The sequence below is a fragment of the Squalius cephalus genome (assembly GCF_949319135.1).
Source record: "Squalius cephalus genome assembly, chromosome: 8".
NCBI lineage: Eukaryota > Metazoa > Chordata > Actinopteri > Cypriniformes > Leuciscidae > Squalius > Squalius cephalus.
Genome location: NC_137129.1, coordinates 46,403,631 through 46,428,630, shown reverse-complemented (window position 1 = coordinate 46,428,630; position 25,000 = coordinate 46,403,631). Strand labels below are relative to the sequence as shown.

Sequence of the window (25,000 nt, the reverse complement as noted above, 5' to 3'; positions counted from 1 at the left end):
AGCCACGGTACGATATTATCACGAGTCTAAAGCCACTGTACGATATTATCGTGACTCTAAAGCCACTGTACGATATTATCACGATTATAAAGCCACTGTACGATATTATCACGATTATAAAGATATTATCACGACTCTAAAGCCACTGTACGATATTATCACGACTCTAAAGCCACTGTACGATATTATCATGATTATAAAGCCACTGTGCGATATTATCACAACTCTAAAGCCACTGTACAATATTATCACGACTCTAAAGCCACTGTACGATATTATCACGACTCTAAAGCCACTGTGCGATATTATCACGACTCTAAAGCCACTGTACGATATTATCATGACTCTAAAGCCACTGTACGATATTATCACAACTCTAAAGCCACTGTACCAAATTATCACGACTCTAAAGACACGGTACGATATTATCACAACTCTAAAGCCACTGTACGATATTATCACGATTATAAAGCCACGGTACGATACTATCACGATTCTAAAGCCACGGTACGATATTATTTCGACTCTAAAGCCACTGTACCAAATTATCACGACTCTAAAGACACTGTACGATATTATCACAACTCTAAAGCCACTGTACGATATTATCACGATTATAAAGCCACGGTACGATACTATCACGATTCTAAAGCCACGGTACGATATTATTACGACTCTAAAGCCACTGTACGATATTATCACGACTCTAAAGCCATGGTACGATATTACCACGACTCTAGAGCCACTGTACGATATTTTCACGACTCTAAAGCCACTGTACGATATTATCACGACTCTAAAGCCACGGTACGATATTATCACGAGTCTAAAGCCACTGTACGATATTATCACGAGTCTAAAGCCACTGTACGATATTATCACGATTATAAAGCCACGGTACGATATTATCATGACTCTAAAGCCACTGTACGATATTATCACGAGTCTAAAGCCACTGTACGATATTATCACGAGTCTAAAGCCACTGTACGATATTATCACGATTATAAAGCCACTGTACGATATTATCATGACTCTAAAGCCACTGTACGATATTATCACGACTCTAAAGCCACTGTACCAAATTATCACGACTCTAAAGCCACGGTACGATATTATCACGAGTCTAAAGCCACTGTACGATATTATCACGAGTCTAAAGCCACTGTACGATATTATCACGATTATAAAGCCACGGTACGATATTATCATGACTCTAAAGCCACGGTACGATATTATCACGAGTCTAAAGCCACTGTACGATATTATCACGAGTCTAAAGCCACTGTACGATATTATCACGATTATAAAGCCACTGTACGATATTATCATGACTCTAAAGCCACTGTACGATATTATCACGACTCTAAAGCCACTGTACCAAATTATCACGACTCTAAAGACACTGTACGATATTATCACAACTCTAAAGCCACTGTACGATATTATCACGATTATAAAGCCACGGTACGATACTATCATGATTCTAAAGCCACGGTACGATATTATTACGACTCTAAAGCCACTGTACGATATTATCACGACTCTAAAGCCATGGTACGATATTACCACGACTCTAGAGCCACTGTACGATATTATCACGACTCTAAAGCCACTGTACGATATTATCACGACTCTAAAGCCACGGTACGATATTATCACGAGTCTAAAGCCACTGTACGATATTATCGTGACTCTAAAGCCACTGTACGATATTATCACTATTATAAAGCCAAAGTACGATATTATCACGATTATAAAGATATTATCACGACTCTAAAGCCACTGTACGATATTATCACGACTCTAAAGCCACTGTACGATATTATCATGATTATAAAGCCACTGTACGATATTATCACGACTCTAAAGCCACTGTACGATATTATTACGACTCTAAAGCCACTGTACCAAATTATCACGACTCTAAAGCCACTGTACGATATTATCACGACTCTAAAGCCACTGTACGATATTATCACGATTATAACGATATTATCACGATTCTAAAGCCACTGTACGATATTATCACAACTCTAAAGCCACTGTACGATATTATCACGATTATAAAGATATTATCACGACTCTAAAGCCACTGTACGATATTATCATGATTATAAAGCCACTGTACGATATTATCACGACTCTAAAGCCACTGTACGATATTATCACGACTCTAAAGCCACTGTACGATATTATCACGATTATAAAGCCACGGTACGATACTATCACGACTCTAAAGCCACTGTACGATATTATCACGACTCTAAAGCCACTGTACGATATTATCACGATTATAAAGATATTATCACGACTCTAAAGCCACTGTACGATATTATCAAGACTCTAAAGCCACGGTACGATATTATCATGATTATAAAGCCACTGTACGATATTATCACGATTATAAAGATATTATCACGACCCAAAAGCCACTGTACGATATTATCACGATTCTAAAGCCACTGTACGATATTATAAGCCACTGTACAATATTATCATGATTATAAAGCCACTGTACGATATTATCACGATTATAAAGATATTATCACGACTCTAAAGCCACTGTACGATATTATCACGATTATAAAGATATTATCACGACTCTAAAGCCACTGTACGATATTATCACGATTATAAAGCCATTGTACGATATTATCACGATTATAAAGATATTATCACGACTCTAAAGCCACGGTACGATATTATCACGACTCTAAAGCCACTGTACGATATTATCACGATTATAAAGATATTATCACGACTCTAAAGCCACTGTACGATATTATCACGATTATAAAGCCATTGTACGATATTATCACGATTATAAAGATATTATCACGACTCTAAAGCCACGGTACGATATTATCACGACTCTAAAGCCACTGTACGATATTACCACGACTCTAAAGCCACTGTACGATATTATCATGATTCTAAAGTCACGGTACGATATTTTCCTTCCTTGTATTTAAGACTTACTTTTAATAGAATTTACAGTTGTCATATAAAAATAAATGCACTTTGGCTAACTTTCTGTCAAGATTCTCTCAAATTCTTCCAGTAACGCTAATAGAAAGTTTGTTCAAAGTTATCTGGTCTTTAATTGTTTTCTCAAAATGTCAGCACTAAAAAATTGTCCATGGAATTTTTTTTCTGAAACGTTTTAGTTCATCTAACATTTGTTATGTTTCTATTTGTTTCAGAACGTTCACATAATGTTTGAAGAATGATACAATGTAACATTTCCTTAACGTTCACATAACCAAGAGAAAAGTTCAGAAATACAATTTTTAGAATGTCTCAGATCATATTTTTGTTTGCTGGGAAAGTCAGTTGCGAGTTCAATTTCATGCTGACTTTAATAAAGAGTTTAAAGGAGAACTCCGGTCAATTTTAACATTGAGCTCATTTTTTTGTACATTTGGAGTGCTGTCAATACAGAGAACAACGACAAAAATCGGTGTTGCCTACACCGAGTTATTCTATTTTTAAAATTTGCACCCTGTTGACTTCAATGGGGCAAGTACTAAACCTGCTTTTAGCCTCTTAACATCCTTGATGTGTCATTACAAGTGCACAGAAAATGTGAGTGATTCCTTCTGAGTGAACACGAGTGAGTCTGACTGCAGTAGATGTGAAAGAAATGTATAAAAATGATGTTATTTAAGCCAGCGCAAATACCTTTGTTTACATCCTGTTTTTCGGTTGAAGTCCAAAGTAGTCGATTGCAGAGTTCACACGCATAGGTTTAATACCTATGATCACGCGCGTCAACTCGGCAATCGACTACTTTGGACTTCAACCGAAAAACAGGATGTAAACAAAGGTATTTGCGCTGGCTTAAATAACATCATTTTTATACATTTCTTTCACATCTACTGCAGTCAGATTCACTCGTGTTCACTCAGAAGGAATCACTCACATTTTCTGTGCACTTGTAATGACACATCAAGGATGTTAAGAGGCTAAAAGCAGGTTTAGTACTTGCCCCATTGAAGTCAACAGGGTGCAAATTTTAAAAATAGAATAACTCGGTGTAGGCAACACCGATTTTTGTCGTTGTTCTCTGTACGGACAGCACTCCAAATGTACAAAAAAATGAGCTCAATGTTAAAATTGACCGGAGTTCTCCTTTAAGCATGTGCTAAAAGTGCTCTGAGCTGATGTTTGAGTCACACACACACATACACACACACATACGCAGCGTCGCGTGGGCAGCATCTGCAGTGACTCACGGTGCAGGAACATCATCTCTGGCTCACGTCGCCCTCTAGTGGAGATCCTCCACCATCACACACTACAATAACAGCATGGAAATGAGTGTGTGTGTGTTTGTGTTCGCAGAGTTTTCTAAGTCGTCGTCTGAAAGGATCAATTAAACGAGCAAAGAGTCAACCCAAACTCGACCGCACAGGAAGCTTTCGACACATGATCCTCCCACGATTCCGCAGTGCTGACCAGGAGAGGTATACACACACACACACACTGCAGCAGATACAGTGACTCACACTCCCATTGTGCCTCAGTGAGTCACAGCACATATAGAAAACTCTGTCTGTCAACCAGAAATATATTTTGCATGTACTCCTATTATGTGCACGAAAAACTATTACAATTAATTGGATGAAGCCACACCCACCAAAAATGAGTCAATGGAGAGAAAAACTTATATCTATTTACAAATTGGAACATATGGCTTCCCAACTCCAACTGAAACTGGACATTTTCATACAAAGGTGGACACCTATAAGTACATATAGTGAGGCATTCAGGGTGAACTGATTGGTGTGAAACTTTTACGTATTCCCTGTTGTATTAAAGGGGTGGTTGATTATGATTTGACTTTTCTAGCTTTAGTTAGTGTGTAATGTTGCTGTTTGAGCATAAACAACATCTGCAGAGTTACAGCGCTCAAAGTTCAGAGCAAAGGGAGATATTTACTTTTAAAGAAATCGTTTTTTAAGGACTACATCAAACGGCTGGTAGAGACTACACCACATTCCTCCCGAGTTAGTGACATCACCAACCCTAAAATTTACATAAACCCCGCCCCCAGGAACACGCTGTTGATGTTGTAGTCCAGCACATTTGTGAGTTCAAGCTCAAGCTGTCGCATCCGTCTTTTCTCATGCAATACAGTACGAAACACAAATGCAATAGCATGTCACTCTGTGGGCCCTATTTTAACGATCTGAAACGCACGTATCAAGCACGAAACCCAAGTAGCTTTGTGGGCGGGTCTTGGGCGCTGTTGCTATTTTCCCGGTGGGATAAATGACTCTTGCGCACGACGCAAAACTAAAATGTGTTGGTCTGAAGTCGCTTCATTACTCATAGGTGTGGTTTGGGCGTAACGTGAAATAAACCAATCAGAGCGTCATCTCACATTCCCTTTAAGAGCAGGCGCGCTTGTTCCATGGCGGATTGCTATTATAACGGCGGATTTGCCAGGAGCGGTTCACAGCCGAGGAGACCGACGTTCTCGTTAGGGCCGTAAAACACACATCTATCTATCTATCTATCTATTGTAATAATGTATGATTTGCAAAAATGAGAACTGCTGCTTCTGTGTAGATGAGAGAATCAAAGTGTATTCGCGTTGTGCAGACGCTACATTGATTATGGCCAAGCATGCGCCCTTAAAATAGCATATGAATATTATGCGCAACACGCCACTGACTTTAGACGAGGTGTCTCCTGGTCAGTGGCGGAATTGTTTTCTGAGACTGCAAAATAGCACCAGGGAATGTTTGCGCCGGAACACGCCTCCTCTTTGCGCTGAACCGCCACCGGGAGCGCAAGTTAATTTCCTAGTTTACCGACGTGCGTCTGTGGAGGGAAAAGTCCGCTGTGCGCGGGTGCAAAATAGGAATGATACATTGTTGCGCTGTGTGCAAGATAGGGCCCTGTAAGTCTTACAACAGTTCCCACATGAGCGATTTATAGATTATCATGACAGAATATGCTAATCAATGACTTGAAGATAGTTAACTCCACATCAGCAACATAAATTCATAACCATTCAGAAATATCCTGTTGCTTCTACATGTTGTAACATGCTGTATTTTGAGCTCAAACTTCACATACAGACTCTGGGGATAACAGAGACTTATTTTACATATTGTAAAACGGGGCATTATACCACCCCTTTAAAAAAAAAAATCATTTTACTATTGTATAGTGTTTTATGTATTTTCTTTTTCACTTTTTCTATTTCTGTATCTCTTTTATTTGGACCACTGTTGTTGTCAAGGAATGTTTAGTTGGTTGTTGTAATTTGTTAAAATGTATATAAAAAAAAAAGTAAAAAAAGAAAAAAGAAAACTCTGTGTGTGTGTATGTGTGTGTGTGCAGGACGCGCCTCATGCAGAGCTTCAAGGAGTCGCACTCGCACGAGTCTCTGCTGTCTCCCAGCAGTGCTGCCGAGGCCCTGGACCTCACGCTGGACGAGGACGCCGTCATCAAACCCGTGCACTCCAGCATCCTCGGACAGGAGTACTGCTTCGAGGTGTGTGTGCGTCTCAGTTAGTGCTGCAATCGGATCACGGTTTGGATCATTTGCGGTTTTTGAGATACGGATCGGATAATTTTTCGGAGCAGCAAAAAAAACAAAAAAATTATATATATATATACAGTACCAGTCAAAAGTTTGGAAACATTACTATTTTTAATGTTTTTGAAAGAAGTCTCTTATGCTCATCAAGCCTGCAGTTAAAAAAACAACAACAAAAAAAAAAAAACTGTAATATTATGAAATATTATTACAATTTAAAATAATGGTTCTCTTTTTTAATATACTTTAAAATGTAATTTATTTTTGTGATGCAAAGCTGAATTTTCATCAGCAAGTACTCCAGTCTTTGGTGTCTTATGATCCTTCAGAAATCATTCTAATATGATGATTTATGATCAATGTTGGAAACAGTTGTGCTGCTTAATATTTTTTTTATAACCTGAGATACTTTTTTCAGGATTATTTGATGAATAAAAAGTTAAAAAGAACTGTATTTATTTAGAATAGAAATCTTTTGTAACAATATACACTACCGTTCAAAAGTTTGGGAACAATAACTTTTTTTTTTTTAAGAAATTAGTACTTTAATTCAACAAGGATGCGTTAAATTGATAAAAGGTGATGGTAACGATTTATATTGTTAGAAATGTTTTTATTTAGAATAAATGCTGTTTTTATGAATAAATGCTGTTAACGTTTTACTCATCAATGAATCCTGAAAAAAGTATTCCAAAAAAATATATTAAACAGCACAACTGTTTCCATCATTGATAATAACTGAGTATCAAATCATCATATTAGAATGATTTCTGAAGGATCATAAGACACCAAAGACTGGAGTACTTGCTGATGAAAATTCAGCTTTGCATCACAAAAATAAATTACATTTTAAAGTATATTAAAAAAGAGAAACATTATTTTAAATTGTAATAATATTTCATAATATTACTGTTTGTTTTTGTTTTTTTTTGTTTTTTAACTGCAGGCTTGATGAGCATAAGAGACTTCTTTCAAAAACATTAAAAATAGTCATGTTTCCAAACTTTTGACTGGTACTGTATGTATACTATATATGTGACCGTGGACCACAAAACCAGTCACAGAGGTCAATTTTTTAAAATTGAGATGTATACATAATCTGAATAGTTAAGCTTTCCATTGATGTATGATTTGTTATGATAGGACAATATTTGACAGAGATACAACTATTTGAACATCTAGAATCTGAGGGTGCAAAAAACTCTAAACATTGAGAAAATCTCCTTTAAAGTTGTGCATTTATGTTCGTGATTGTGCTGCATTCACTCACAAAAATAAATGTGTTATATATTTACTGTAGGAAATTTACAAAATATCTTCATGGAACATGATCTTTACCTAATATCCTAATGATTTTCGGCATAAATGAAAAATCGATAATTTTGACCCATACAATGTATTGTTGGCTATTGCCACAAATATACCCGTGCGGCTTGTGATGGTCTTGTGGTCCAGGGTCACACACATATATATAAGTTCGAAGTTCAAACATTATTAAAAACAAGTGAACAGTCAGTAATAAAATAAGAACAAATACACAAATTACAAGCAGAGATGAATACTAAATAACAAAGTTAAAGTCTTACAGTAGTATTCAGGTACAGAAATTAATAATTAAGCCTAAATGTAAAATAAATGTAGTTTTTCACTGTAGAAATTAAATATAGTTTCATCTTTATTAAAGCTGTATTTTGTTGTTTTTTTAACATTAATGACACAGACGACAGTAGGAATATTAGGCTGCCGTCACTTTAAGATCGAATAAACTGACAAACATCCGTTTCTTTCTCAACTGTTCACTCATAACAGAAACATTTATATTTTATACAATTTATTGATTTAAATCAAGTTTTATTTATTTTAAATAAATGTTTTTGTTTACTTACTATTTATTACATCAAATTGTATTTATTTTAGTACATTTATAATTTTTTATAGCCTATTTATTTTTATTTCACCTATTTTTATTTATTTTAATCATGTTTTATTTTAATATTTTTTTATAGATGACAATCAGACTTGTTCCTTGAATCAGGTTATTTGATTACGAGGATCCCTGGCTCACACACACACACACACTAACTCTCTGTGCTCCAGGTGACGACGGCGTCCGGCACCAAGTGTTTCGCGTGTCGCTCCGCCGCCGAGAGGGACAAATGGATCGAGAACCTGCAGCGGGCCATCAAACCCAACAAGGTACCGCAGCGTTTCATACGGGCTTTCGCATCGAGGAACCGTTTCATCGTTCCTAGAACTATTAGCGGAAGTACCCGGGTGTCAGCGTGTTTGCACCGTAGGAACTAGGAACAATTTTAGTTCTAGGAACTCCTTTTGGAGGAACTAATTTACTCCTACTTCAGAGTCGATCTAAACTAGCACTATAGGAACTATCCGTGACGTTAGTGTTCACTGATTGGCTGAACGCACGCGAAACACCAGCACCCGCCATTTTAAAAAAAGCACACAGATTATAGCCTATATATTTACTCCAGAAACTAACTCTACAAACATGTAAAACAGTGATAGATGAGCCTCTTAACCTCTACACTGAGCAGAAAATCCAACGCGACTTTGAGGAAACCAAGAGAAACATGATTGGACATCAACCACACGGCATTCAACCATTAATTCTCGGTGAACCATCCTGGTGGCTAGTTCCTATAGCCTTAGTTCTACCAGAAAGACTCGGGAGGCAAAATGTAACAAAGCATAAATTTATTAACCCTCTGGGGTCTGATGGGTTTTTGGGGTCCTTGAGATGTTCTGACATGCCCTGACATTTGTGCTTTTTTCAGTTGCTTATAAACATATTAATGGCAAAGGTGTAAATTCACTCTATTTAGCACAAACAGGGCTACCATAATATGTGAACAACTTGCATGTACATGTTTGTATTTTTGATAGAATAATGTTTATGCATGTTTTTTTCAAAAACAAAAAACTAAAGTTTCTGAAATAAGGCCATAAAACATATTCTAAATATATGTAAATAAGACTTCTGACAAATGGATGACGTTGCCTAGAATTTTTTCTTCAAAATTATGTGAAAATCATCCTGCCTAATCATTCACATAACACAATACATTGATTTAAATCTTGTAAAACACTTTTTGTTTGGAAAGGCCATATGCGGGTGGGCGTGATTCACACCTGCGGAGACAATGGGGCCCGCATAATGAGGCTGCATACGTAATGAGCCTTTCATTCAGGTGTGTGACTCAGCCACAAGAATGCAAGGACAATATATAACTGGTTTGTTGTTTTTTTTCCACAAATTTTGCTTGCAAATTGTACAATATCCAAGGTAAACATTTCTAGTAATTGTGCAGTTAATTGTTCTCATACTGTATTTTCAGATTTGGAATATATTCTCTTCCCAAATGTGTCACTAATAAAGCATAATACAATTATTTAAAGAGAAGGCTTATAATGACCTTTTAAGATTTTGTTTACATCTATCCTTATATAAATAAATATATTATATATATATATATATATATATATATATATATATATATATATATATATATATATGTTTTTTTTTTAGTTTTTTTTTAAGGTTATACAATTACAACAACATTTAAAATTGTAACAATATTTCCAGTGTAATCTTTCTTTGTATTCGCGATTCATATTAAAACAGTATTTTTGCCAGCTGTAGTAGCTCCACAACAGCACGCATCTGTGCGTTCGTTCGTTCATTCATTCATACACAGAAACGCGATCAATATTTAAACAGTATTTTTGCCAGCTGTAGTAGCTCCACAACAGCGCGCATCTGTGCATTCGTTCGTTCATTCATTCATTCATACACAGAAACGCGATCAATATTTAAACAGTATTTTTGCCAGCTGTAGTAGCTCCACAACAGCAGGCATCTGTGCGTTCATTCATTCCGATTAGAACAAAGCAAACAGAACTGACCTAATTCCTCAGCGGGATCCGTTTGCTCCTCGAAATGATACTTCCAGAACTTCTGAGGTAAATTTTTGCAGGATTATTATCAAGATAGTATTATTCCTCACAGCATCGTAAAGTACATAAGTCTGAAAGTGAACTCGCGGTGTGTTATCCAGCTGATGTGGGCGTTTCACAGGTTTGTTTGGATCGCCTCACATTTGCGTTTGAATAGCGCGCGCTCTCCGTGGGCGGAGCACATTAAAACTTAATGAGCTGAGATGAGAACGACTGACATCTCTCTCTTTGCATGCATATTACATAAACTGTGAATATTTGTTTTTTATAAAAATTACTTCATTTTAAAGAAGAGAATTCAAGCTTCATGCCTGTGTGACTGCATGCCTGTTTGACTGAGTATTCGCTGAGTTACAGTTCATTTTCGGACGCGTTTCAGAATTGACTTCACTGACGGAGAGTAGGCAGAACTCGCATCATGTTTATTTTTCTTTATTTGGCGAAAAGCACAACACTTTGTTTTTATTATGAGCATACACAAAAAAAATACACACTAAACAGGATCGATTGATGTATAACACAAGCATATAAGATAAAAATTAATATTTTTTTTTTATTTATTTTTTTGCACTCATACGGAAAAAAACGAGCCTATCGCGCCGGCGCGACAGCCGACCTCAGGGGGTTAACAGCCCAGCAAGCAAGCATTTATAAAGTTATTTGGCATAGGCCCCGTCCGTAGCTCGCAATCCGAGGGTAATGGAATCTGCATTTCCTGCCTGAAGACGAATTCAGGGGCGCAGCCAACCCCCGGGGAAGTGTGGACAGATGAAGGACCCCCGGGGAGCTGTGGACAGATGAAGGACCCCCGGGGAAGTGTGGACAGGTGAACGACCCCCAGGGAGCTGTGGACAGATGAAGGACCCCGGGGAGGTGTGGACAGATGAAGGACCCCCAGGGAGGTGTGGACAGATGAAGGACCCCGGGGAGGTGTGGACAGATGAAGGACCCCCAGGGAGCTGTGGACAGATGAAGGACCCCGGGGAGGTGTGGACAGATGAAGGACCCCCAGGGAGGTGTGGACAGATGAAGGACCCTGGGGAGGTGTGGACAGATGAAAGACCCCGGGAAGGTGCGGACAGATGAAGGACCCCCGGGGAGGTGTGGACAGATGAAGGACCCATGGGGAGGTGTGGACAGATGAAGGACCCCGGGGAGCTGTGGACAGATGAAGGACCCCCGGGGAGGTGTGGACAGATGAAGGACCCCCGGGGAGGTGTGGACAGATGAAGGACCCCGGGGAGGTGTGGACAGATGAAGGACCCCCGGGGAGGTGTGGACAGATGAAGGACCCCCGGGGAGGTGTGGACAGATGAAGGACCCCCGGGGAGCTGTGGACAGATGAAGGACCCCGGGGAGGTGTGGACAGATGAAGGACCCCGGGGAGCTGTGGACAGATGAAGGACCCCCGGGGAGGTGTGGACAGATGAAGGACCCCGGGGAGGTGTGGACAGATGAAGGACCCATGGGGAGGTGTGGACAGATGAAGGACCCCGGGGAGGTGTGGACAGATGAAGGACCCCGGGGAGGTGTGGACAGATGAAGGACCCCCAGGGAGGTGTGGACAGATGAAGGACCCTGGGGAGGTGTGGACAGATGAAAGACCCCGGGAAGGTGCGGACAGATGAAGGACCCCCGGGGAGGTGTGGACAGATGAAGGACCCATGGGGAGGTGTGGACAGATGAAGGACCCCGGGGAGCTGTGGACAGATGAAGGACCCCCGGGGAGGTGTGGACAGATGAAGGACCCCCGGGGAGGTGTGGACAGATGAAGGACCCCCGGGGAGGTGTGGACAGATGAAGGACCCCCGGGGAGGTGTGGACAGATGAAGGACCCATGGGGAGGTGTGGACAGATGAAGGACCCCGGGGAGCTGTGGACAGATGAAGGACCCCCGGGGAGGTGTGGACAGATGAAAGACCCCGGGAAGGTGCGGACAGATGAAGGACCCCCGGGGAGGTGTGGACAGATGAAGGACCCATGGGGAGGTGTGGACAGATGAAGGACCCCGGGGAGCTGTGGACAGATGAAGGACCCCCGGGGAGGTGTGGACAGATGAAGGACCCCCGGGGAGGTGTGGACAGATGAAGGACCCCGGGGAGGTGTGGACAGATGAAGGACCCCCGGGGAGGTGTGGACAGATGAAGGACCCCCGGGGAGGTGTGGACAGATGAAGGACCCCCGGGGAGCTGTGGACAGATGAAGGACCCCGGGGAGGTGTGGACAGATGAAGGACCCCGGGGAGCTGTGGACAGATGAAGGACCCCCGGGGAGGTGTGGACAGATGAAGGACCCCGGGGAGGTGTGGACAGATGAAGGACCCATGGGGAGGTGTGGACAGATGAAGGACCCCGGGGAGGTGTGGACAGATGAAGGACCCCGGGGAGGTGTGGACAGATGAAGGACCCCCAGGGAGGTGTGGACAGATGAAGGACCCTGGGGAGGTGTGGACAGATGAAAGACCCCGGGAAGGTGCGGACAGATGAAGGACCCCCGGGGAGGTGTGGACAGATGAAGGACCCATGGGGAGGTGTGGACAGATGAAGGACCCCGGGGAGCTGTGGACAGATGAAGGACCCCCGGGGAGGTGTGGACAGATGAAGGACCCCCGGGGAGGTGTGGACAGATGAAGGACCCCCGGGGAGGTGTGGACAGATGAAGGACCCCCGGGGAGCTGTGGACAGATGAAGGACCCCGGGGAGGTGTGGACAGATGAAGGACCCCCGGGGAGGTGTGGACAGATGAAGGACCCCGGGGAGCTGTGGACAGATGAAGGACCCCCGGGGAGGTGTGGACAGATGAAGGACCCCGGGGAGGTGTGGACAGATGAAGGACCCCCGGGGAGGTGTGGACAGATGAAGGACCCCCGGGGAGGTGTGGACAGATGAAGGACCCCCGGGGAGCTGTGGACAGATGAAGGACCCCGGGGAGGTGTGGACAGATGAAGGACCCCGGGGAGCTGTGGACAGATGAAGGACCCCCGGGGAGGTGTGGACAGATGAAGGACCCCGGGGAGGTGTGGACAGATGAAGGACCCCGGGGAGGTGTGGACAGATGAAGGACCCATGGGGAGGTGTGGACAGATGAAGGACCCCGGGGAGGTGTGGACAGATGAAGGACCCCGGGGAGCTGTGGACAGATGAAGGTGATGGTGGGGAGGATGGAGGTGAATGAAAATGTCAGCATCTGCTAACTCAGACATGTGTAAGTACCGATCTTTTATACTTCAAGTATTAGAACACAATTGGTTAGATGTGAAGGTAATAAGTGACGTATTAATTGAGTCTTCCCTGCATACAACACATGAGAAATACTATAAACATTTGGGAAAGTTTGTGGGTAAGAATGGAGTCAATGTCCTTGTGTATTGGAAGTTTATCTCTATAGTCTTTGACCAAATGGCTAGTGCCGTCTGGTCTCCTGTGCTGTCTTTGAGGATTGCAGAAGCAGTCTCTTGCTGAGATCGTTCAGGAGAGCAGAGGTGATAACGGTCTTTGAAGAGAAATGAAAGCTTTAGCATAAGTTCTGCCGGGAAGACTCAATTACTACGTCACCTATTGCCTTCACTTCTATCCAATCATATTATTATGCTCACTGTATAAAAGCTCGGTACTTACACATGTTGAGTTCGGAGATACTGAAGTGACGATTACCCCCATCCTCCCCACCATCACCAGGATGGTCCTGTCCACTCCTCCCGGGGGGGTCGGCTGCGCCCCTGCCTTCGTCTTCAGGCAGGAATTGCAGATCCGATACCCTCGGATTATGCACTACGGACGGGGCCTACGCCAAATGACTTGTATATTATCAGCTTGCTGAGCTGTCAATAAATGTACGATTTGTTGAAATAATTCTCCCGAGTCTTTCTGGTAGAACTGGTTTGAGGGCCGTTGACAACAGAGGAGAGGGGGAAGGTTTGATGATGTTTAGAGCATTTTGGATTAAGTCCATTCGTTACAGTTCCTCCAAAAGAGTTCCTAGAACTAAAATCGTTCCTAGTTCCTGCAGTGCGAACACAGCAAAATCCGGGTACAGACAGTTCCAGATGTCTCATAGCTTCAGCTGCTCATCGTGTGTGTGTGTGTGTGTGTGCAGGATAACAGCCGGCGTGTGGATAACGTGCTGAAGCTGTGGATCATCGAGGCGCGCGACCTGCCGGCTAAAAAGCGCTACTACTGCGAGCTGTGTCTGGACGACATGCTGTACGCGCGCACCACTAGCAAACCGCGCACCGACACCGTGTTCTGGGGCGAACACTTCGAGTTCAACAACCTGCCGGCCATCCGAAGCCTGAGACTGCACCTGTACAAGGAGACCGACAAGAAGAGGCGGAAGGTGTGTGTGTGTGTGTGTGTGTGTGTGAGACTGCACCTGTACTAGGAGATCGACAAGAAGAGGCGGAAGGTGTGTGCGTGTGTGTGTGTGTGTGTGTGAGACTGCACCTGTACAAGGAGACCGACAAGAAGAGGCGGAAGGTGTGTGTGTGTGTGTGTGTGTGTGTGTGTGAGACTGCACCTGTACTAGGAGATCGACAAGAAGAGGCGGAAGTTGTGTGTGTGTGTGTGTGTGTGTGAGACTGCACCTGTACTAGGAGATCGACAAGAAGAGGCGGAAGGTGTGTGCGTGTGTGTGTGTGTGTGTGAGACTGCACCTGTACAAGGAGACCGACAAGAAGAGGCGGAAGGTGTGTGTGTGTGTGTGTGTGTGTGTGAGACTGCACCTGTACAAGGAGATCGACAAGAAGAGGTGGAAGGTGTGTGTGTGTGTGTGTGTGTGTGTGAGACTGCACCTGTGCAAGGAGACCGACAAGAGGAGGCGGAAGGTGTATGTGTGTGTGTGTGTGTGTGTGTGAGACTGCACCTGTACAATGAGACCGACAAGAAGAGGGGGAAGGTGTGTGTGTGTGTGTGTGTGTGTGTGTGTGTGTGAGACTGCACCTGTACAAGGAGACCGACAAGAAGAGGCGGAAGGTGTGTGTGTGTGTGTGTGAGACTGCACCTGTACAAGGAGATCGACAAGAAGAGGTGGAAGGTGTGTGTGTGTGTGTGTGTGTGTTTGAGACTGCACCTGTAAAAGGAGATCAACAAGAAGAGGTGGAAGGTGTGTGTGTGTGTGTGAGACTGCACCTGTACAAGGAGATCGACAAGAAGAGGTGGAAGGTGTGTGTGTGTGTGTGTGTGTGTGTGTGTGTGTGTGTGTGTGTGTGTGTGTGTGTGTGTGTGTGTGTGTTTGAGACTACACCTGTACAAGGAGACCGACAAGAAGAGGCGGAAGGTGTGTGTGTGTGTGTGTGTGTGTGTGTGTTTGTGTGTGAGACTGCACCTGAACAATGAGACCAACAAGAAGAGGGGGAAGGTGTGTGTGTGTGTGTGTGTGTGTGTGTGTGTGAGACTGCACCTGTACAAGGAGACCGACAAGAAGAGGCGGAAGGTGTGTGTGTGTGTGTGTGTGTGTGTGTGTGTGTGTGAGACTGCACCTGTACAAGGAGACCGAGAAGAGGCGGAAGGTGTGTGTGTGTGTGTGTGTGTGTGTGTGTGTGTGTGTGTGTGTGTGTGTGAGACTGCACCTGCACAAGGAGATCGACAAGAAGAGGCGGAAGGTGTGTGCGTCTGTGTGTGTGTGTGTGTGTGTGTGTGTGTGTGTGTGTGTGTGTGTGTGAGACTGCACCTGTACAAAGAGATCGACAAGAAAAGGCGGAAGGTGTGTGTGTGGGCCCTGGACTCCTGAGGGCCCTGGAACCCTTTCACTCCTGAGAGCCCCTGAACTCTGTCACTCCTGAGAGCCCCATAACCCTGTCACCTCTGAGGGCCCCTGACCCCTGTCACTCCTGAGGGCCCCATAACCCTGTCACCCCTGAGGGCCCCTGAACCCTGTCACTCCTGAGAGCCCCATAACCCTGTCACCCCTGAGGGCCCCTGACCCCTGTCACTCCTGAGAGCCCCTGAACCCTGTCACTCCTGAGAGCCCCTGAACCCTGTCACTCCTGAGGGCCCTGAACCCTGTCACTCCTGAAGGCCCTGAACCCTGTCACTCCTGAGAGCCCCATAACCCTGTCACCCCTGAGGGCCCCTGACCCCTGTCACTCCTGAGAGCCCCATAACCCTGTCACCCCTGAGGGCCCCTGACCCCTGTCACTCCTGAGAGCCCCTGAACCCTGTCACTCCTGAGAGCCCCTGAACCCTGTCACTCCTGAGGGCCCTGAACCCTGTCACTCCTGAAGGCCCTGAACCCTGTCACTCCTGAGAGCCCCTGAACCCTGTCACTCCTGAGAGCCCCTGAACCCTGTCACTCCTGAGGGCCCTGGAACTCTTTCACTCCTGAGGGCCCTGTAACCCTGTCACTCCTGAGAGCCCCTGAACCCTGTCACCCCTGAGGGCCCCTGACCTTTGTCACTCCTGAGAGCCCCATAACCCTGTCACCCCTGAGGGCCCCTGACCCCTGTCACTCCTGAGAGCCCCATAACCCTGTCACCCCTGAGGGCCCCTGACCCCTGTCACTCCTGAGAGCCCCTGAACCCTGTCACTCCTGAGAGCCCCTGAACCCTGTCACTCCCGAGGGCCCTGAACCCTGTCACTCCTGAAGGCCCTGAACCCTGTCACTCCTGAGAGCCCCTGAACCCTGTCACTCCTGAGGGCCCTGAACCCTGTCACTCCTGAAGGCCCTGAACCCTGTCACTCCTGAGAGCCCCTGAACCCTGTCACTCCTGAGGGCCCTGGAACTCTTTCACTCCTGAGGGCCCTGTAACCCTGTCACTCCTGAGAGCCCCTGAACCCTGTCACTCCTGAGGGCCCTGGAACCCTTTCACTCCTGAGAGCCCCTGAACCCTGTCACTCCTGAGGGCCCTGTAACCCTGTCACTCCTGAGAGCCCCTGAACCCTGTCACTCCTGAGGGCCCCTGAACCCTGTCACTCCTGAGGGCCCCTGAACCCTGTCACTCCTGAGGGCCCTGGAACCCTGTCACTCCTGAGAGCCCCTGAACCCTGTCACTCCTGAGGGCCCTGGAACCCTTTCACTCCTGAGAGCCCCTGAACCCTGTCACTCCTGAGGGCCCCTGAACCCTGTCACTCCTGAGGACCCCTGAACCCTGTCACTCCTGAGGGCCCCTGAACCCTGTCACTCCTGAGGGCCCTGAACCCTGTCACTCCTGAGAGCCCCTGAACCCTTTCACTCCTGAGGGCCCTGGAACCCTTTCACTCCTGAGAGCCCCTGAACCCTGTCACTCCTGAGGGCCCTGGAACCCTGTCACTCCTGAGAGCCCCTGAACCCTGTCACTCCTGAGGGCCCTGGAACCCTTTCACTCCTGAGAGCCCCTGAACCCTGTCACTCCTGAGGGCCCCTGAACCCTGTCACTCCTGAGGGCCCCGGGGCCCGGTCTGAAAGCCCTGCTGTAGATAACCAGCCTGTGTGTGTGTGGCAGGAGAAGAGCACGTATCTGGGTCTGGTCAGCATCCCGATCCCCAGCCTCACGGGCCGCCAGTTCGTGGAGCAGTGGTACCCGGTGCTCCAGCCCAGCGCTCTGGCTAAAGGTTCCGGCGGCGGGAAGATCATCAACGCTTCGCTGCGACTCAAGTCTCGATACCAGAGCATGAACATCCTGCCCATGGAGCTCTACAAAGAGTTCGCAGAGTACGTGACCAACAACTACAGGACGCTGTGTGGAGTTCTGGAGCCGCTGCTGAGCGCCAAGAGCAAAGAGGAGGTGGCATGTGCGCTGGTGCACATCCTGCAGAGCACTGGCAAGGCCAAGGTGTGTGTGTGTGTGTGTGTGTGTGTGTGAGTGACGTAAAAGTGCATCTATCCATGATAAAAAGTGCATCTATCCATGATAAAAGTGCATTTGCCCATCATAAAAGTGCATTTGCCCATCATAAAAGTGCATCCATACATCATAAAAGTGCATCTATACATCATGAAAGTGCATCTATACATCATGAAAGTTTAGTCAATGATACTCGAGTGGTCATGTGACTCACGTCAGGCATGTGTGTGTGTGTGTGTGTGTTTCAGGACTTCCTGTCGGATATGGCCATGACTGAGGTCGATCGCTTCATGGACCGAGAGCATCTGATCTTCAGAGAAAACACACTGGCCACCAAAGCCATCGAGGAGTTCCTGAAGCTCATAGCGCATCGATACCTGAAGGACACCATCGGTGAGTGTGTGTGTGTGTGTGTGTGTGTGAGAATGATGATGATGAAGGTCTTCTGCTCTAGTTCAGAGTTCATGCGTGTGCTGTACGAGTCTGAGGAGAACTGTGTGTGCGGGTGTGTGTGTGTGTGTGTGAGGATGATGATGATAATGATGATGATGAAGGTCTTCTGCTCTACAGGAAAGTTCATCCGTGTGCTGTACGAGTCTGAAGAGAACTGTGTGTGTGTGTGTGTGTGTGTGTGAAGATGATGTTGATGATGATGATGAAGGTCTTCTCCACAGGAGAGTTTATCCGAGCGCTGTACGAGTCTGAGGAGAACTGTGAGGTAGAGTGTGTGTGTGTGTGTGTGTGTGTGTGAGGATGATGATGATGATGATGAAGGTCTTCTCCACAGGAGAGTTCATCCGTGTGCTGTACGAGTCTGAGGAGAACTGTGTGTGTGGGTGTGTGTGTGTTTGAGTGAGTGTGTGTGTGTGTGTGTGAGGATGATGATGATGATGAAGGTCTTCTCCACAGGAGAGTTTATCCGAGCGCTGTATGAGTCTGAGGAGAACTGTGAGGTGGACCCGATGCGAACGCCTCCCTCGGTTCTGTCGGATCATCAGGCAAACCTGCGCATGTGTTGTGAACTGGCGCTCTGCAAGATCATCAACTCCCATTGGTCAGTTCATACCGCCACACGTCAGCTGACCCACCAACCAAACATGCGTAACACACACACATTTCAAGTTAATATTTGGATAATTTAAATCGTATGTTTGCGGTTCTATGGTTTTTATGATTTAATTAATTATTAATAAGTGTTTTATTTTGATTGATTGTTTTTTATTAATTAATAAATAAATAAATAAATTAATTAATTTTTATTATTTAGTTATTTAGAAAGTGTTTTATTTTGATGGTTTTTGTTTTTAAATTATTTGATTTAATTAATTATTGATAAATTTTGTTTTATTGTATTTATTTTAAAATGATTTCGATTGTTTTTTTGTTTGTTTTTTATTTATTTAAAAATGTTTATGATTTAATTATTATTAGGTTTTGTTTTAAATGTATTTATTCAAAAAAGATTTATTAAATTTAAAATTTGTATGATTTAATTAATTGGTACATATTTTATTTTGATGGTTTTTGTTTTGAAATTAATTGTTTAAATTTTGTTTTAATTATTTAATTCATTATTTCTAAGTGTTTTATTATAATTTTTTTTATATTTATTAACATTTTTACATATTTATTTAATTAATTATTAGTAAATGTTTTTATTTAAAAAATGTGTTTTTATTTTATAAAAATAGTCCGCTCTGGGGTGCGTTTCCCGTACAGCGCCGTAACTCACTGCTTAGCTACCATAGTGTGATGCATCGTTGAAGAAATCAACTAGCTTAGACACGACTGTTTCCCGAATCCATATTGTCGCAAATTGGTCGCTCAGCCACGTTGAACCCCCGTCCTTCATCTGTCCACACCTCCCCGGGGTCTTTCATCTGTCCACACCTTCCCGGGGGTCCTTCATCTCTCCACACCTCCCCAGGGGTCCTTCATCTGTCCACACCTCCCAGGGGGACCTTCATCTGTCCACACCTCCCGGGGTCCTTCATCTGTCCACACCTCCCCGGGGGTCCTTAATTGTCCACACCTCCCCGGGGTCCTTCATCTGTCCACACCTCCCCGGGGGTCCTTCATCTGTCCACAGCTCCCTGGGGGTCCATCATCTGTCGGGTCCTTCATCTGTCCACACCTCACCGGGGGTCCTTCATTTGTCCACACCTCCCCGGGGTCCTTCATCTCTCCACACCTCCCCAGGGGTCCTTCATCTGTACTCACCTCCCCGGGGGTCCTTCATCTGTCCACACCTCCCCGGGGGTCCTTCATTTGTCCACACCTCCCCGGGGGTCCTTCATCTGTCTACTGCTCCCTGGGGGTCCTTCATCTGTCCACACCTCCCCGGGTGACCTTCATCTGTCCACACCTCCCCGGGGGTCCTTCATCTGTCCACAGCTCCCTGGGGGTCCATCATCTGTCCACACCTCCCCGGGGGTCCTTCATCTGTCCACACCTCCCCGGGGGTCCTTCATCTGTCCACACCTCCCCGGGGGTCCTTCATCTGTCCACAGCTCCCTGGGGGTCCTTCATCTGTACTCACCTCCCCGGGGGTCCTTCATCTGTCCACACCTCTCCGGGGGTCCTTCATCTGTCCACACCTCCCTGGGGGTCCTTCATCTGTCGGGTCCTTCATCTGTCCACACCTCACCGGGGGTCCTTCATTTGTCCACACCTCCCCGGGGTCCTTCATCTGTCCACACCTCCCCGGGGTCCTTCATCTCTCCACACCTCCCCGGGGGTCCTTCATCTGTACTCACCTCCCCGGGGGTCCTTCATCTGTCCACACCTCCCCGGGGGACCTTCATTTGTCCACACCTCCCCGGGGGTCCTTCATCTGTCCACAGCTCCCTGGGGGTCCTTCATCTGTCCACACCTCCCCGGGGGTCCTTCATCTGTCCACAGCTCCCCGGGGGTCCTTCATCTGTCCGCACCTCCCCGGGGGTCTTTCATCTGTCCACACCTCCCCGGGGGACCTTCATCTGTCCACACCTCCCCAGGGGTCCTTCATCTGTCCGCACCTCCCCGGGGGTCTTTCATCTGTCCACACCTCCCCGGGGGACCTTCATCTGTCCACACCTCCCCGGGGGTCCTTCATCTGTCGGGTCCTTCATCTGTCCACACCTTCTGTCCACACCTCCCCAGGGGTCCTTCATCTGTCCACACCTCCCCGGGGGTCCTTCATCTGTCGGGTCCTTCATCTGTCCACACCTCTCCGGGGGTCCTTCATTTGTCCACACCTCCCCGGGGGACCTTCATCTGTCCACACCTCCCCGGGGGTCCGTCATCTGTCCACACCTTTCCGGGGGTCCTTCATCTGTCCACACCTCCCCGGGGGTCCTTCATCTGTCCACACCTCCCCGGGGGTCCTTAATTGTTCACACCTCCCCGGGTGACCTTCATCTGTCCACACCTCCCCGGGGTCTTTCATCTGTCCACACCTTCCCGGGGGTCCTTCATCTCTCCACACCTCCCCAGGGGTCCTTCATCTGTCCACACCTCCCCGGGGTCCTTCATCTGTCCGCCCCTCCCCGGGGTCCTTCATCTGTCCGCACCTCCCCGTGGGTCCTTCATCTGTCCACACCTCCCCGGGGGTCCTTCATCTGTCCACACCTCCCCGGGGTCCTTCATCTGTCCACACCTCCCCGGGGTCCTTCATCTGTCCGCACCTTCCCGGGGGTCCTTCATCTGTACTCACCTCCCGGGGGTCCTTCATCTGTCCGCACCTCCCCGGGGGTCCTTCATCTCTCCGCACCTTCGCGGGGGTCCTTCATCTGTCCGCACCTTCCCGGGGGTCCTTCATCTGTCCGCACCTTCCCGGGGGTCCTTCATCTGTCCGCACCTCCCCGGGGGTCCTTCATCTGTCCGCACCTTCCCGGGGGTCCTTCATCTGTCCGCACCTCCCCGGGGGTCCTTCATCTGTACTCACCTTCCCGGGGGTCCTTCATCTATCCGCACCTTCCCGGGGGTCCTTCATCTGTCCACACCTCCCCGGGGGTCCTTCATCTGTCCACATCTCCCCGGGGGTCCTTCATCTGTACTCACCTTCTCGGGGGTCCTTCATCTGTCCGCACCTTCCCGAGGGTCCTTCATCTGTCCACACCTCCCCGGGGGTCCTTCATCTGTCCACACCTCCCCCGGGGTCCTTCATCTGTCCACACCTCCCCGGGGGTCCTTCATCTGTACTCACCTTCCCGGGGGTCCTTCATCTGTCCACACCTCCCCGGGGGTCCTTCATCTGTCCACACCTCCCCGGGGGTCCTTCATCTGTCCGCACCTTCTCGGGGGTCCTTCATCTGTCCGCACCTTCCCGGGGGTCCTTCATCTGTCCACACCTCCCCGGGGGTCCTTCATCTGTCCACACCTCCCCGGGGGTCCTTCATCTGTCCACACCTCCCCGGGGGTCCTTCATCTGTACTCACCTCCCCGGGGGTCCTTCATCTGTCCACACCTCCCCCGGGGTCCTTCATCTGTCCACACCTCCCCGGGGGTCCTTCATCTGTACTCACCTTCCCGGGGGTCCTTCATCTGTCCGCACCTTCCCGGGGGTCCTTCATCTGTCCACACCTCCCCGGGGGTCATTCATCTGTCCACACCGCTGCGCCCCTGCCTTCATCTTCAGGCAGGATATGCCGTATGTTGTCTGCTACCCTCCAAATGTGAACTATGGATGGGTCCTGCACCAAAGAAATTACCATTACCATTCAATATTTCTGTTTTCATTTTCTGGTCTACTAATTAATAAATGTCATTGTGATACAATCTCGCCTTCCGAGTCTTTCTGGTAGAACTATGGTTTCAGGAAACACAGACTCGTTGAACTACGCTGATAACGACAGAACTTGCGACTATAGTTGGCTAGCAATGATTTCGGGAAACGCACCCCTGATAGTGAATATCTCTCTCTCTGCCTCTCTCTGTCTCTCTCTCTGCAGTGTGTTTCCTCGCGAGCTGAAGGAGGTGTTCGCCTCGTGGCGTGTGCGCTGTGCTGAACGCGGGCGAGAGGACATCGCCGACCGCCTCATAAGCTCCTCCCTCTTCCTGCGGTTCCTGTGTCCCGCCATCATGTCCCCGTCGCTGTTCAACATGACGCAGGAGTATCCGTCCGAACGCACCTCGCGAACACTCACGCTCATCGCCAAGGTGGTGCAGAGCCTGGCCAGCTTTTCAAAGTCAGTCACTAGAGTCCAGCGTCATTTAGCGCGCCATCACCAGCTCTGAGCTGTCAATCATCCATCACATGACTCACACGGACACGCCCACTGTGGCTCCCATTCCCATTCAGGCGTCGGCACCAGTGTTGTTTTAGTAGCGTTCATTTACTGTCATAGTTTTTGTTACAGTTGTAGTTCATATTTTTAGTTTTTTGTTTAGTTTTTGTTTAAGTTTTAGTAGTTTTATTATGTAATTTTGATTAGATTTTTTTTTGTATTTATACATTTTTATTTCAGTTTTATTTATTTTTATACTTCAACTTAAACTACATGATAATGAGAAAAGTTGCCTTGTTAAGTAACTGAAATAAAATTGTAACATTTATTTCAGACGGAGCCTCACACATGACATGCAGACAAAAAAAATATATCGTTGAACTAATCCTTTTCTTTTGTTTTGATGTACTTAAAACAAGGGAACAAATTATTAAATTGGGTGCACGATTTACTTAAAATGAGCGAACAAATTATTATTATATCAAATGGCGTATTAGTAAGTTGTGTGAATGAATTGTTAATTCATGGCCACAATATACATATTTTTCCCCCACATGTCATCTGCGGAGCTCCGTAATTTTATTTCCAGTCATATAAACATGTTTATATAGTTTAAGTTGAGGCTCATAACCCTGGTGGCTCCTGCCGTGTGTGTCTCATCATATCTCAGGGTTTATATCTCTGTCTCGTGTCGTCTCGCAGCAGTGTGTGTGTAGAGTTGAGTCTCACAGCGGTGTGTGTGTAGAGATGAGTCTCACAGCGGTGTGTAGTGTTGAGTCTCACGGCGGTGTGTGTGTAGAGTTGAGTCTCACGGCGGTGTGTGTGTAGAGTTGATCTTCAGTCTGTTGGCTCGCCACTTATCATCTGTCTCTCTCTCTTTCTGTCGCCCATCACGCTCTGCCCTGTCTCTCTCTCTCTCTCTCTCTCTCTCTCTCTCTCACACACACAAACACACACACACACACACTGTCTCTCTCTCTCTCACACACACACACAAACACACACACACACTGTCTCTCTCTCTCTCTCCTTCACACACACACATATACACACACTCTCTCTCTCTCTCTCTCTCTCTCTTTCACACACACACTCTCTCTCTCTCTCTCTTTCACACACACACACACACACTCTCTCTCTCTCTCTCTCTCTCTCTTTCACACACACACACACACACACACACACACACACTTTCTCTCTCTCTCTCTCTCTCTCTCTCTCACACACACACACACTCTCTTTCTCTCTCTCTCTCTCTCTCTCTCTCTCTCGCCCACACTGCTGTGTGTGTGTTCTCTGCAGGTTCAGTGGGAAGGAGGACTATCTGGGCTTCATGAACGAGTTCCTGGAGATGGAGTGGGGCTCTATGCAACAGTTCCTGTACGAGATCTCCAACCTGGAGTGTGTAAGTAACGCCGGGGCGTTCGAGGGCTACATCGACCTGGGCCGAGAGCTGTCCATCCTGCACAGTCTCCTGTGGGAGGTCATGGCGCAGCTGAGCAA

General features: G+C 46.4%; 1 protein-coding gene across 1 annotated transcript in view; it reads left to right on the top strand.

The window, feature by feature from the left end:
* syngap1a (synaptic Ras GTPase activating protein 1a) overlaps nt 1-25,000 on the top strand; it is an 85,163-nt gene that overhangs the window by 36,963 nt on the left and 23,200 nt on the right. Inside the window, exons 5-14 of the mRNA XM_079880016.1 lie at nt 4,348-4,469; nt 6,358-6,511; nt 8,654-8,752; nt 14,627-14,835; nt 15,922-15,961; nt 17,949-18,278; nt 18,539-18,683; nt 19,200-19,344; nt 23,222-23,458; nt 24,800-25,000. The exon at nt 24,800-25,000 is cut by the window's right edge and continues 1 nt beyond it. Of these exons, the coding sequence (XP_079736142.1) occupies nt 4,348-4,469; nt 6,358-6,511; nt 8,654-8,752; nt 14,627-14,835; nt 15,922-15,961; nt 17,949-18,278; nt 18,539-18,683; nt 19,200-19,344; nt 23,222-23,458; nt 24,800-25,000 (1,682 nt within the window). The remainder of the gene's footprint in view (nt 1-4,347; nt 4,470-6,357; nt 6,512-8,653; nt 8,753-14,626; nt 14,836-15,921; nt 15,962-17,948; nt 18,279-18,538; nt 18,684-19,199; nt 19,345-23,221; nt 23,459-24,799) is intronic.